At 47.4% G+C, this 12,078-nt stretch overlaps 1 protein-coding gene across 1 annotated transcript; it reads left to right on the top strand.

The window, feature by feature from the left end:
- The first annotated feature begins 1,663 nt into the window (after window positions 1-1,663).
- Window positions 1,664-6,043, top strand: LOC148043533 (uncharacterized). The gene is made up of 2 exons (XM_087725188.1): window positions 1,664-2,520; window positions 5,275-6,043. The coding sequence occupies exons 1-2, from the start codon at window positions 1,725-1,727 to the stop codon at window positions 5,322-5,324; spliced, it is 846 nt and encodes a 281-aa protein (XP_087581314.1). The 5' UTR covers window positions 1,664-1,724; the 3' UTR covers window positions 5,325-6,043.
- The last annotated feature ends 6,035 nt before the right edge of the window (window positions 6,044-12,078 follow it).

Genomic DNA, 12,078 nt, shown 5'->3' with positions numbered 1-12,078 from the left:
CTCGCACATATATGCTAGTCGTTCCTGAATCTAGTGGGCGGTGCTCATGTTTCAAAGCCAAAGAGCCAGCACTGTCCGAAGACATTCCCATGGTCATGTGACCAGCATGACTAAACGCCAAAGGCGCATGGAACACCATTACTTTCCCTCCAAAGGTGGTTCCTATTTTTCTACTCGCAATTTTACATGCTTTTGAACTGCTAGGTTGGCAGAAGCTGGGACAAGTAATGGGAGCTCACTCCATTACGCGGCACTAGGGATTCGAACCGCCGAACTGCTGACCTTTCTGATTGACAAGCTCTGCGTCTTAGCCACGGAGCCAACCTTGTCTCCTTTTAGGAAACCTTAATTGTCTTTGGTCAGAAATGTATGCAGCGTTTGATTTTATTTTTTTACTGATTGTTCATTTATAGGCATGTTACCGTTTCCATTCAGGAAATCCATGGAAAACAATGTTCATTGTGATCGTAAAGATTTAAAATCCCTAACCTTGCTTCTTTTCTTTTATGGGACTAAAGCAAATGCTTTTTTTAAAAAAAAAAACAACTTCATTGTAGGTGAGAAAAGCATGAAGAGGTTCGCGGAAATAATACAAAATTAGACTTGTCGGGAATCTATTCCATCATATCAAGAATGTCAAATTGATTTTTTTTTTAAAAAAGAAAAGCTGGGTTATGTGTTATGCCACTTTACTGGAGAGGGAAATAAGTATTACATTGGAGAAAGAAGAAGGGTAGGAAAGGGATATTTTTGTAAGCATCTTCTTGAGCTGAGAATAGGGAGGGAAGCCTGTTGCATCATTGTTTACAAGTGGAGTAAGATTTCCCCCGAGTACAGGCAGGAAAACTTTATTGGACGGAGCAAAAAGAATTTTAAACGAAACAATATGAAACAAAATCCCGGATTTGCCAATTCCTAAACAGCGACCCCTCCTTTTCAAGTGTCTGTCTGGTGCCTTCCCAAAGTGGATTTTAAGAGGTCCTCAAGTCACACAATGCTTTTCTTTCTTTCTTTCTTTCTTCCTTTCTTTCTTTCTTTCTTTCTTTCTTTCTTTCTTTCTTTCTTTCTTTCTTTCTTTCTTTCTTTCTGTTGAATACTAGCGCGGGAAATACAAGCGCGCGAACAAGGACTCTTCCTGATTGGTTCCCGGGTGGAGCCGGTTCAATCCTCGCCCTGATTGGTCGAGCTACTCGACGCCCCATTGGCTCCTCATTCAAACCCGGGGGTATAAATGTAGGGCGCGAAACACGCCACGTTGAATCGCAGTCACTATGAGCTGAATAAAGTCACTTTCACATATCGCTTGTCGCGTCCTTCCCTTCGCTCCAAGCTACAAAACTGGCGACGAAGGTGGGATTGATTCCCGCGACCACGGAGAAGAACAAGCCAGCTGCCACCGCGTCTGAACCAGCTCGAACGCTATCTTCAGACTGAGAACTCCGGCAGCGAACGCGAAATTTCTCCGCCTCTCTCTCTCTCTCCGGCTCCGCGCCACGATGGCATCATCGCTTCCTCCTTTCGCGCCATTCGGTGGAGCCACCGGAGAATCATGGGACAGTTTTATGGAGCGTTTCGAGTGCTACCTGATCGCCTCGAAGAACCAGGCTCAGACCGACGAGGAGAAATGCAGTTTCTTCCTGTCCTGTTGTGAACCTTCCATGTTCGCCTCTGCGAGAGCCCTGGCCGCCCCAAGGCCAGCTTACAAACTCGGGTGGAGCGAGCTGATGTCCCGACTGAGGAACCACTACGCTCCCTCACCCTCTCTATTTGCACGCCGTTTCGCTTTCCGCCGCCGAGTGCAAAGGGCTAACGAATCCATTAGCCATTTCCTGGAGGCTTTGCGCACCGTGGCCGCCCAGTGTGATTTCGCAGACCTGGAGGAGAACCTCGCGGAGCAGTTCGTGTGCGGGGTCCGCGACGTGCACTTACGCAGCCGGCTGCTCCGGAATCATAAGATTACCCTGATGCAAGCCGTGGAGATAGCGCGAGCAGCCGAACTCTCCGAACAATCCACGGCCGACATGGAACGCCTCCAGCTAAACCCCCCCGCGCAAGCCGTCGCGGGGCCGCCCACCCAGACGAACCTCGTCGAGGATCTCTCCCTTGCCGAAGAAGAAGAGGAGGAGGAGGAAATCGTCGTCGGGCAGATGAGGACGCAGCCGAAGCGGAGACCACCCCAGCAACCGCCGACGCCCGCTCAGCCAGCCTCGAACGCGCCTTGCCGCGGATGTGGCGGCCGCCACAGCCGCGCATCCTGCCCGTTCCGTTCTGCCATCTGCCGCCGCTGCCACGGAGAAGGGCACCTCGCCAGAGTATGCAGGGCTCTCCTGCCGGCCCCGTCGTTTATGCAGCCCAGCGACCAACGCCAAGCGCCGCAACGCCGCCAGCAGCCGCGTCCCGCGAGGCACACCGAGGACTGCCACTCAACCTACCAGCCCTCCAGCGCCGACTGCACAGTCTATCAGGCTTCCCACGTTCCCGCCGGCAACCGGAAAATAAGCACCACCGTCCGGCTCGAAGGTCAGCCTTGCCAAATGGAGGTGGACTCCGGTTCATCCCGTTCTCTCCTATCTTGGGCTTTGTTCTCCCGCCTTTGCCCCGGGGTTCCCCAGAGAAAGCTGCGCCCCGCCGGGGTCTCCCTCCTAGACTACCAGGGAAATGGGATTCCCACAGCTGGGATATACCACATCCGGGTGGAATACGGGAAATTTAAAGGTAAACTCCCAGTCTTAGTCGTTAGGAACAACCTGCCCGCTCTCCTTGGGTTGGAATGGTTCCCCGTTTTGGGCCTCACCATAGAAGGGGTACACAGGATAGCTTCCCTCCCCGTAGATAGCGTCCTAGACGAGTTCGCAGATGTGTTCGATGGGAAATTGGGTTGTTACAAGGGTACCCCCATTTCTCTCTGCCTCGATCCCCAGGTCGCTCCCGTTAGGCTGAAGGCACGCAGGGTTCCCTTCGCATTGAGAGCAAAAGTAGACGCGGAACTAGATAAGCTCATTGAGCAAGGGGTACTCGAGCCCGTAGATCACGCCCGCTGGGAAACCCCCATAGTCCTACCGGTCAAACCCGACGGATCGGTGAGGATATGTGCCGACTACAAGTCGACCATCAATTTGGCCCTGCAGGCAAACCCGTATCCGGTCCCCGTAGTGCAGCACCTACTCCACTCCTTAGGACAGGGCCGCATTTTCGCTAAGCTAGACATGGCACAGGCCTACCAGCAGCTTCCCGTAGACGACGATGCGGCTACAGCCCAGACCATCGTCACCCACCGCGGGGCTTTCCGTTGCCGCCGTCTCCAATTCGGCGTCTCGGTTGCCCCGGGGATTTTCCAGAGCCTCATGGAGCGGTTGCTCCATGGGCTCCCAGGCGTCGTTCCCTACTTCGACGACGTCCTGGTCGCAGCCCCCAGTCACTCGGAACTCCTGAAAACACTTCGGGAGGTCCTCACACGTTTCAGGGAGGCCGGACTGAAATTAAAGCGCAGCAAATGCGAAATTGCTGTTCCCAGAGTTGAATTCTTGGGGTTCCTCATTGATGCCCAGGGCATCCACCCCACTCCTTCCAAAGTTGCCGCCATCAAAAACGCGCCCGCACCCGCCTCCAGGGCGGAATTACAGGCATTCCTGGGGCTCTTAAACTTCTACGCCCCTTTTATCCCCCACAAGGCGTCACTAGCTGAGCCGCTACACCGACTACTTGACCGGTCAGCGGCCTGGAAATGGGGCAGCCGCGAAGCACACGCGTTCGCGGCTATAAAGGATATTTTAACTTCATCGGCAGTCCTAATCCAGTACAGCGATAGGATGCCTCTAGTTCTGACTTGCGACGCCTCCCCCTATGGCGTAGGGGCGGTCCTGAGCCACGTCCTTCCGAACGGCTCAGAAGCCCCCATAGCCTTCTATTCCCGGACACTCTCCTCCACGGAGCGGAACTACAGCCAAATCGATAAAGAGGCCCTGGCTGCAGTGTCCGGCATTAAGCGGTTCCATGACTACCTCTACGGTAGAAAATTCACCCTAGTCACGGATCACAAGCCCCTCCTGGGGCTACTGGCGGGCGACAAGCCAACTCCCCCCATTTTGTCTCCCCGCATGACTCGGTGGACGGAGTTCCTAACGGCGTATTCGTATACGCTGTTATACCGTCCGGGTAAACAGCTAGGGCACGCGGACGCCCTGAGCCGTTGCCCCCTCCCAGAGACGGACACAGCCCACGTGCCCGCACTCTCTGTCCTGTCCATCGCCGAATCCGACCTCCCCGTCTCGGCCGCGGACGTTGCAGCCTGCACAAAGGCTGACCCCGTCCTATCTCAGGTTGCTTCATGGGTTCTGAGGGGGTGGCCCATGGAAAAGGTAGCGGAAGAATTCCGTCCATTTAAAGTGCGACAAGCCGAACTCGCCCTTCACGGGGGGTGCCTTGTCTGGGGGGATAGGGTGGTAATTCCCACAGCCCTGCGGGCGCGAATCCTGCCCGCACTCCACAAAAACCACCCAGGCATAGCGCGAATGAAAGCCTTAGCCCGTAGCTACGTGTGGTGGCCCTTGTTAGACTCGGAAATTGCAGACTACGTCGGCCGATGCAGGATCTGCCAAAACTCTAGGCCAAATCCCCCCACAGCCGCCCCTCGTGAGTGGGAAATCCCTAGAGGCCCGTGGTCCCGTTTACACATCGACTTCGCCGGCCCCTTCCACGGCCGGAACTTCATGATAGTGGTCGATGCTTACTCGAAGTGGGTGGAGCTGGTAATCATGACCTCCACCACAGCCGAGAGTACAGTGAGGGCCCTCCGTAAGATGTTCGCTACCCATGGGTTACCGGATGTGATAGTTTCCGATAATGGGCCCCAGTTTACCTCCACCACGTTCCAAGAATTCCTGGCCAAGCAGGGAATCAGACACGCGGCCACGGCCCCTTATCACCCAGCTAGCAACGGCCGGGCGGAGCGAGCAGTTCGCTCAGCGAAAGAAGCCTTGGGCCGCATGGACCAGGGCGACTGGCAAGAAAGAGTAGCGGCCTACCTCTTGAGCCAGCACTCCATACCCTGCCCAACGACCAATAAAAGTCCCGCGGAGCTCTTGATGGGTAGGAGATTGCGAACCCCCTAGACAGGCTCCATCCACTTTACGCAGGAGATCCGCCAAGCAACCTGGGGGCCCTTCCTTCCCACGCGTTTAAGTTAGGGGATCCTGTATGGGCCCGCTCCTTTTCTGGGGATCCTCGGTGGGTTTCCGCAACCATCACAGCTCTGACCGGCCCCTGTTCCTTCAGGGTCGGCCTGGCCGACGGAACACAATGGAGGCGCCACGTGGACCAGTTAAGGCGCCGCCTTCCCGCGGAAACAGACGGCCCGGGCCCCTCGGACACCCGCTCACACCAGGAGCCAACATCGTTAAATTTTGCCCCAACGGACCGTTTCCACCCGGGGAACGGGAGGCAAGCTGATGCGAACTTTCCGGACAGACGCGCCTCAACCGGCTACTCCCTTCCTCAAAACCTTTATCGAGACTCTGAACCTACACCCCAACCAGACTGCACGGGGCCGCGATCGGACACTCCTGTTGCTACGGAAACGCCACCCCGGACAGTTGGACATTGGGCAAGGGACCCGGGGCCAGCTCTCTCTCACGGGGCCGCACCGCAGGTTCACCACCCCACCACGGACACGCCTCCGCCGGCGGCTCCCCCCCCGTCAACAACCGCCGGGGAGCCACGAAGATCGGGGCGAGAACGCCACCGCCCCGCCTACCTACAAGACTATGTTTGCCCTTCCTAAAGGAACTCTTTGACTGGGGGGGGAGGGGTGTTGAATACTAGCGCGGGAAATACAAGCGCGCGAACAAGGACTCTTCCTGATTGGTTCCCGGGTGGAGCCGGTTCAATCCTCGCCCTGATTGGTCGAGCTACTCGACGCCCCATTGGCTCCTCATTCAAACCCGGGGGTATAAATGTAGGGCGCGAAACACGCCACGTTGAATCGCAGTCACTATGAGCTGAATAAAGTCACTTTCACATATCGCTTGTCGCGTCCTTCCCTTCGCTCCAAGCTACAAAACTTTCTTTCTTTCTTTCTTTTCCTTTTGGCTTTCTGCTAACCGCTTTCTGCCCTTAAAGCAGAGAAGGACAGCAACAAACAAACAAACATACACAGACACACACAGACACACACAGACACACACAGACACACACAGACACACACAGACACACACAGACACACATACAAAACCCCATACACTCTCCTGGGTAAATTTTAAAAAAAAGTTTAAACTTTTATATCAGAGGGCAGCAGAACCAATAGCAAGGTGTAAAAATGATGCCCTTGGATTCAAGAATGCTTACTTTAAAATAATTCAGAAGTCCGTGGGATGTTATGTCGTGGTAAATAGGATCAGCAACTCGGTTGCTGTTGTTGAGAGGGGGGGATAGAAGGGGGAAGGTGCCTTATGTATATTCACCACCCTGAGTTCTTCATGAAAATAATAATGGTGGGATAAAAGGAAGATAGATGGATGGATGGATGGATGGATGGATGGATGGATTATAGATGGATGGATAGATAGATAGATAGAGAGAGAGATAGAGAGAGAGAGAGATAATAGACAGATAATAGATAGATAATAGATAATAGATACATGAGTGACAAAGAGAGAGAGAGACAAATAGCTTGATTGATAAATAGATAATAGATAGATGATAGATAAATAGATAATAGATAGATAGATAGATAGATAGATAGATAGATAGATAGATAGATGATAGATAGATAGATAGATAGATGATAGATAGATAGATAGATAGATAGATAGATAGATGATAGATGATAGATAGATAGATAGATAGATAGATAGATAGATAGATAGATAGATAGATAGATAGATAGATAGAAGATAGATGGATGGATGGATAGATAGATAGAAATAGATAGAGATAATAGAGAGATGATAGATAGATAATAGATAGATAGATAGATAGATAGATGATAGATAGATAGATAGATAGATAGATAGATGATTGATAGATAGATAGATAGATAGATGATAGATAGATAGATAGATAGATAGATAGATGATAGATAGATAGATAGATAGATAGATAGATAGATAGATAGATAGATGATAGATAGATAGATAGATAGATAGATAGATAGATAGATAGATAGATAGAAGATAGATGGATGGATGGATAGATAGATAGAAATAGATAGAGATAATAGAGAGATGATAGATAGATAATAGATAGATAGATAATAGATAGGTGAGTGACAAAGAGAGAGATAGCTTGATTGATAGATAAATAGATAATAGATACATGACAGACAGACAGACAGACAGAGATAGATAGATTGATTGATTATAGTTGGATGGATGGATAGATAGATAAATAGATAGATAATAGATAGATAGATGAGTGACAGAGAGAGAGAGAGAAATAGCTTGATTGATAGATAAATAGATAATAGATAATAGATAATAGATAGATAGATAGATAGATAGATAGATAGATGATAGATAGATAGATAGATAGATAGATAGATAGATAGATAGATAGATAGGTAGATGTAGATGTAGATATAGATATAGATATAGATATAGACAGACAGACAGACAGACAGACAGACAGACAGATAGATGTATAAATTTGTACAAGACTGTCTTAGATGTTAGATCATATCCCCATTTTTTATACCTGTATTGCCTATCTAAGGGCTGATTTTATTATTTTATTTTATTATTTTTCATTTTATTTTTTATTCAGTCTCTATATTTAGGAGTCTAATGGTTCCCAGCTCAATTTCCTCAATCCATGAGGCTCCCTAGAGCACCATTACTGACACTAGTCAATAAAATATGGATTTTCAATAAGGACAAATTAATTCCTGTAATAGAATGTATGTACCCTATATCTCCTATATATAGACATGCTTTTTACAGAAGCCACCCAAATATAGAAAGGTTAAAAGTCACCTGTCGCGCCTTCTTCAGCCCTCAAATTTGGGGGGGGGGAATAGAAAAGATGTTATCTTGTCCCCCCAAATCACCTCTTTTTCTAATGGTCTCCAAGGTCTAGGACAAGACTTGCTTAGAGAAATTAGACTCAAGAGTGTTTCCAGTGAAACCACTTTCAGTGCTCCTAACCATCTTCTGGCATCATAGGAATTGTCTGAACCTGGAACATAAGAAAACGTCGCGACCTGGTATGGTCTCCTTTCTGGCAACTCTCTTCCAAGGACACGAAAAAAAATTATTTTCTGCATCTTGTCCTTCAAACTTAATTAAATCCGAGGTTGAAACTTTAAGTTGGAAAGTTGCAATCTAATTAAGTACTTCTAGTTCTACCTCCATTAAATTGGATTATTTCCTGAATTAAATCTTACAATTTGCACACCTCCTGCAAGCCCAGTTTCATTCATTTCATTAAGCTGTTCTTCATAATAAACCCCAATATCAGTTTTATTATGTACTGTTATTGTTTGCAAAGTTTATTGGTGCCCATCTTACCTTGCAGGGTAACTCTGGGCATCTTACATGCTTAAAATGAACTTTTTTAAAATTATACAAAAGCTAAAAATACATCAACAGTGTATTTATATACTTTTTTTCCAGAAGAAAAGTATTCTGGAAGCAAAATCCCAAGGACATGCCTGCCTAGAGAACTTTGAAAAAAAAAAAAAAAAGAAGAAGAATTGGAGCATTCTGGGGAAAAGAAAATACATTTGTTTACAAAATTGTGAAAAATCCAAGGTGGAAAACCGCTGAAATCCAACGCATGAAACCTGCAAAGACACAGGGAATAAAGAGCCCGCTGCTTATTAGATTATGTTAGGACTTCACAGGCTGTTTGCATACCCCGATGGGCAACTTGTTGATAATAGGAAGTCTTTTGTACGAAGATGTCCACAAAAACAAGAGGGAGCGTCAGATTTAATAAAGTATCTGAGAAAAAGTCTTAAAATGACACCCAGCCGACCAAGGGAGGACTAAATTTGCTTTCTGCGAATTTATGTTTGTCAGGAAGGGCTCTCAGGAAGCTTTGTTTGCAATCCTTGATGTGTGACCAGCGGTAGCCCCCGAAGCCGCCCTCCACCCTGGCCTTATTCTACCACCGCTCTGCCCACCCGTACTGACACCGCAGGGGGAAGGGTTTCAGAGGCGCACAATCAAAAGCAGAGGGAGAAGGAGAAGGGGTGGAAGGGAGGGAAGAAGGAGGAGGAGGAGGGGGGGGGAACCTGCTTTTCAGAGCCTGATGTGTGGGAATCAAATGAAAAGCCTAGCTGAAATCCGGTCGCCAAGCAACCGGAATGATATGTTGAGGGGAATATCATTAAAGTTGGAAACTAGGCAGACTCTCTCTGAATTAGTAAACCTGACCACAGTGAAGATCGCCCGCTCAAACTCCTCCAGAGAGGGGTGGATGGGGGGGAAACACCCAAAGATGAGGAAGGGGAGGAGGTGGAGAGGCCAAAATAATAATAAAATAAAATAAAAACCAGCAAAATTTCCAACTGGATCTGAAAAGAGGTTGGGGAGGAGGGGTGGGTGGGTGAGAAGCAGCTGATTTGTAGAGCTTTTCATGCCAAGAGAGGACAATGGTTGTGTCCAGACACGGAGTTGGTGGTGAGATATGGTAGCTGCCACAGTTGCAGCTGGCTCTCTGACACAAGATTAATAACTTGCCGTTACCTAGCCGACCACAAGCTAGTGGGAAACTATCTGTCAGGGGTGTTTTTTGTCTCTCCTGTGAATTGTGGGTAACAGCCTTACCACAAGCTCTCTGTTCCCTGAGTCTTGGACTCCTAAAGTGTAGCAAGCATCTGCAGTGGCAATGAGGTCATTGGGAAAGCTGTCCAGCAATCCAAAACAGAGCCTAACCTTCGGTGAACCCAAAACTCAAAAGTTTTTTTCCCCCCTCCCTGACTCTCTCTCCCCCAAAAGTCTACAGCAGACAGAGGGAGACACAGATCTGGGCCCTTTTTCTTTCTCTTCTTCATAGAAGAAATGTCTCAGATCAACCTTCGTAGAAGAAATGTCTCAGATCGACCTTCGTAGAAGAAATGTCTCAGATCGACCTTCGGTCCGACAAGAATACTGATGAGCGAGATTTTATCCTGGACTTTGGGGGATTGACTCACGTAGTAATCGATACCGCAATATTGACATCCATCTCTGGGAAAAAGGACTCGGCGATGTGCAGGCGCTTTGAAAACGAAGCTCGCTTGAGTGAAACCGCTGAGCGTATGGATATGTTTGATAGCAACATTCATACACAGTGTGACAGAGTATACATTGATAGACAATTTGATTGCAGGAGCTAGATAATACCGAACCAGACATTTCCAAGCTCTTTCCAGGAAGTTCTCTCTCTCTCTCTCTCTCTCTTCTTCTTTTTTTTTGAGCACAATAGAAGAAATCTAACTTTCCTTCCCCTGCTCCTTTTTTTGAAATTCAGAAAAAGCAAGTTGAAGGATCCCTCTTAGTCACTCTAAGGATGTAGATTCACTTCAAACCTGATGACTTCCCCTCTCAGGTCTGCATTTCGGATAGGAAATGACGTGCAAACTCTTGTAAATGCCCACCTTTCTGGTTTTGCTCTATCTTCTTAAATTGACGTGTGAAATGTGATTCACAGGCTTTCTTCCTCTCCAGAAACAAGTTCATCATATTTCAAGTGGCACTTGGAGAAGTGTAAAAGGATCTTATTATATTTTGGTCCGTGATCTTCTGAAAGTGAGTTGAGAAGAGTAATGTCTTCAGCATGTGATTGTGATTGTGAGATAGCTGGCCCTATCAGAAGGCGGAGCGAGGAAATTGCTACAGGTGGCAGATACTGTGAGGTGTCAAGAGGATGTTGGAGAACCTGCTGAGGACTGGCTAACATAACCTAATGTTTTAAGGTAAAGGACAGGATGCTTCATCACCTGTGATCAGGAAAGGACACATCTATATTAATTCTTGGTCATCTTAAAACTTTTTAAATACACAGCGACTCTTGAATCACAACTGAATATTTCATCCTAGAGAGGCCAGATATCACAGGAAATGCTGGTCGTAGTGTAAAAACTGGACAACTTGGCATCAGTGTAGACAATTTCACACATGCACATTGAATTAAAAGCCTCTTCTTTTGTTCTTTCTTCCCCCCGTCTAACTTTCATGGATTTGTATGTGCTTTTGTACTTATCTGGAGTGCACCAGCTGGAGAAAAACTAAATTAATCAATTAAACAACTGAAGCTCTTGTGATTAATCCATTAAAATGCACCCTTTACCAATAAACTATTAAAGATTTGTTGATGACTTTAGACAATTATCTCTCTTGGCTTAGGTTAGTTAGAGCATTTCAGTGTAACTGAAACTTCTAGGACATTAAGTGTCCCTTTTTGAATAACCACATTTCCATTCCGCCTTACAGAATCTCTTGTCATTATCTTACACCACATCTTGCATATTCTGAAACTATGCTAAAGATTCCTCCAACCTTCTGAAGAAGGTTTGGTAGCCCACACAAAGGCAATAGGGTGTATTAATAGTTCATTTTGCTAATAGAACATCTAATAATTATTCCAAAGCAATCAACAGCCGAGGAGCCGAGGTGGCGCAGTGGTTAAATGCAGCATTGCAGTTCAGCAGTTTGGCTGTTCAAATCCCACCAGGCTCAAGGTTGACTCAGCCTTCCATCCTTCCGAGGTGGGTAAAATGAGGACCCAGATTGTTGTTGGGGGCAATATGCTGAGACTGTAAACCGCTTAGAGAGGGCTGAAAGCCCTATGAAGCGGTATATAAGCCTAACTATTGCTATAAAATCAACAGAATGAAAGTTCCAATAACTTTCACATAACTTTCCAATAACCTTTGGACGCCACAATGTAAAAAAAGATGTTGAGACCCTAGAAGGAGTGCAGAGAAGAGCGACAGAGATGATTAGGAGACTGGAGGCTAAAACATATGAAGAGCGGTTGCTGGAATTGGGTATGTCTAGTTTAATAAAAAGAAGGACTAGGGGAGACATGATAGCAGCTTGCCAATATCTAAGGAGTTGGGGATCAACCTATTCTCCAAAGCAACTGAAAACAGGGCAA

This window comes from Thamnophis sirtalis, unplaced genomic scaffold (assembly GCF_051295495.1).
Source record: "Thamnophis sirtalis isolate CommonGarterSnake01/CBP01778 unplaced genomic scaffold, rThaSir2_p1.2 scaffold_11, whole genome shotgun sequence".
NCBI classification, from domain to species: Eukaryota; Metazoa; Chordata; class Lepidosauria; order Squamata; family Natricidae; genus Thamnophis; species Thamnophis sirtalis.
This window is presented reverse-complemented; position numbering and strand designations above follow the sequence as displayed.

Coding starts and splice junctions, on each gene's coding strand:
- LOC148043533 (XM_087725188.1), top strand. CDS start 1,725: ATGTCCCGACTGAGGAACCACTACGCTCCCTCACCCTCTCTATTTGCA. Junction 2,521..5,274: donor CACCACCGTCCGGCTCGAAG/GTCAGCCTTGCC, acceptor CTGTTCCTTCAG/GGTCGGCCTGGCCGACGGAA.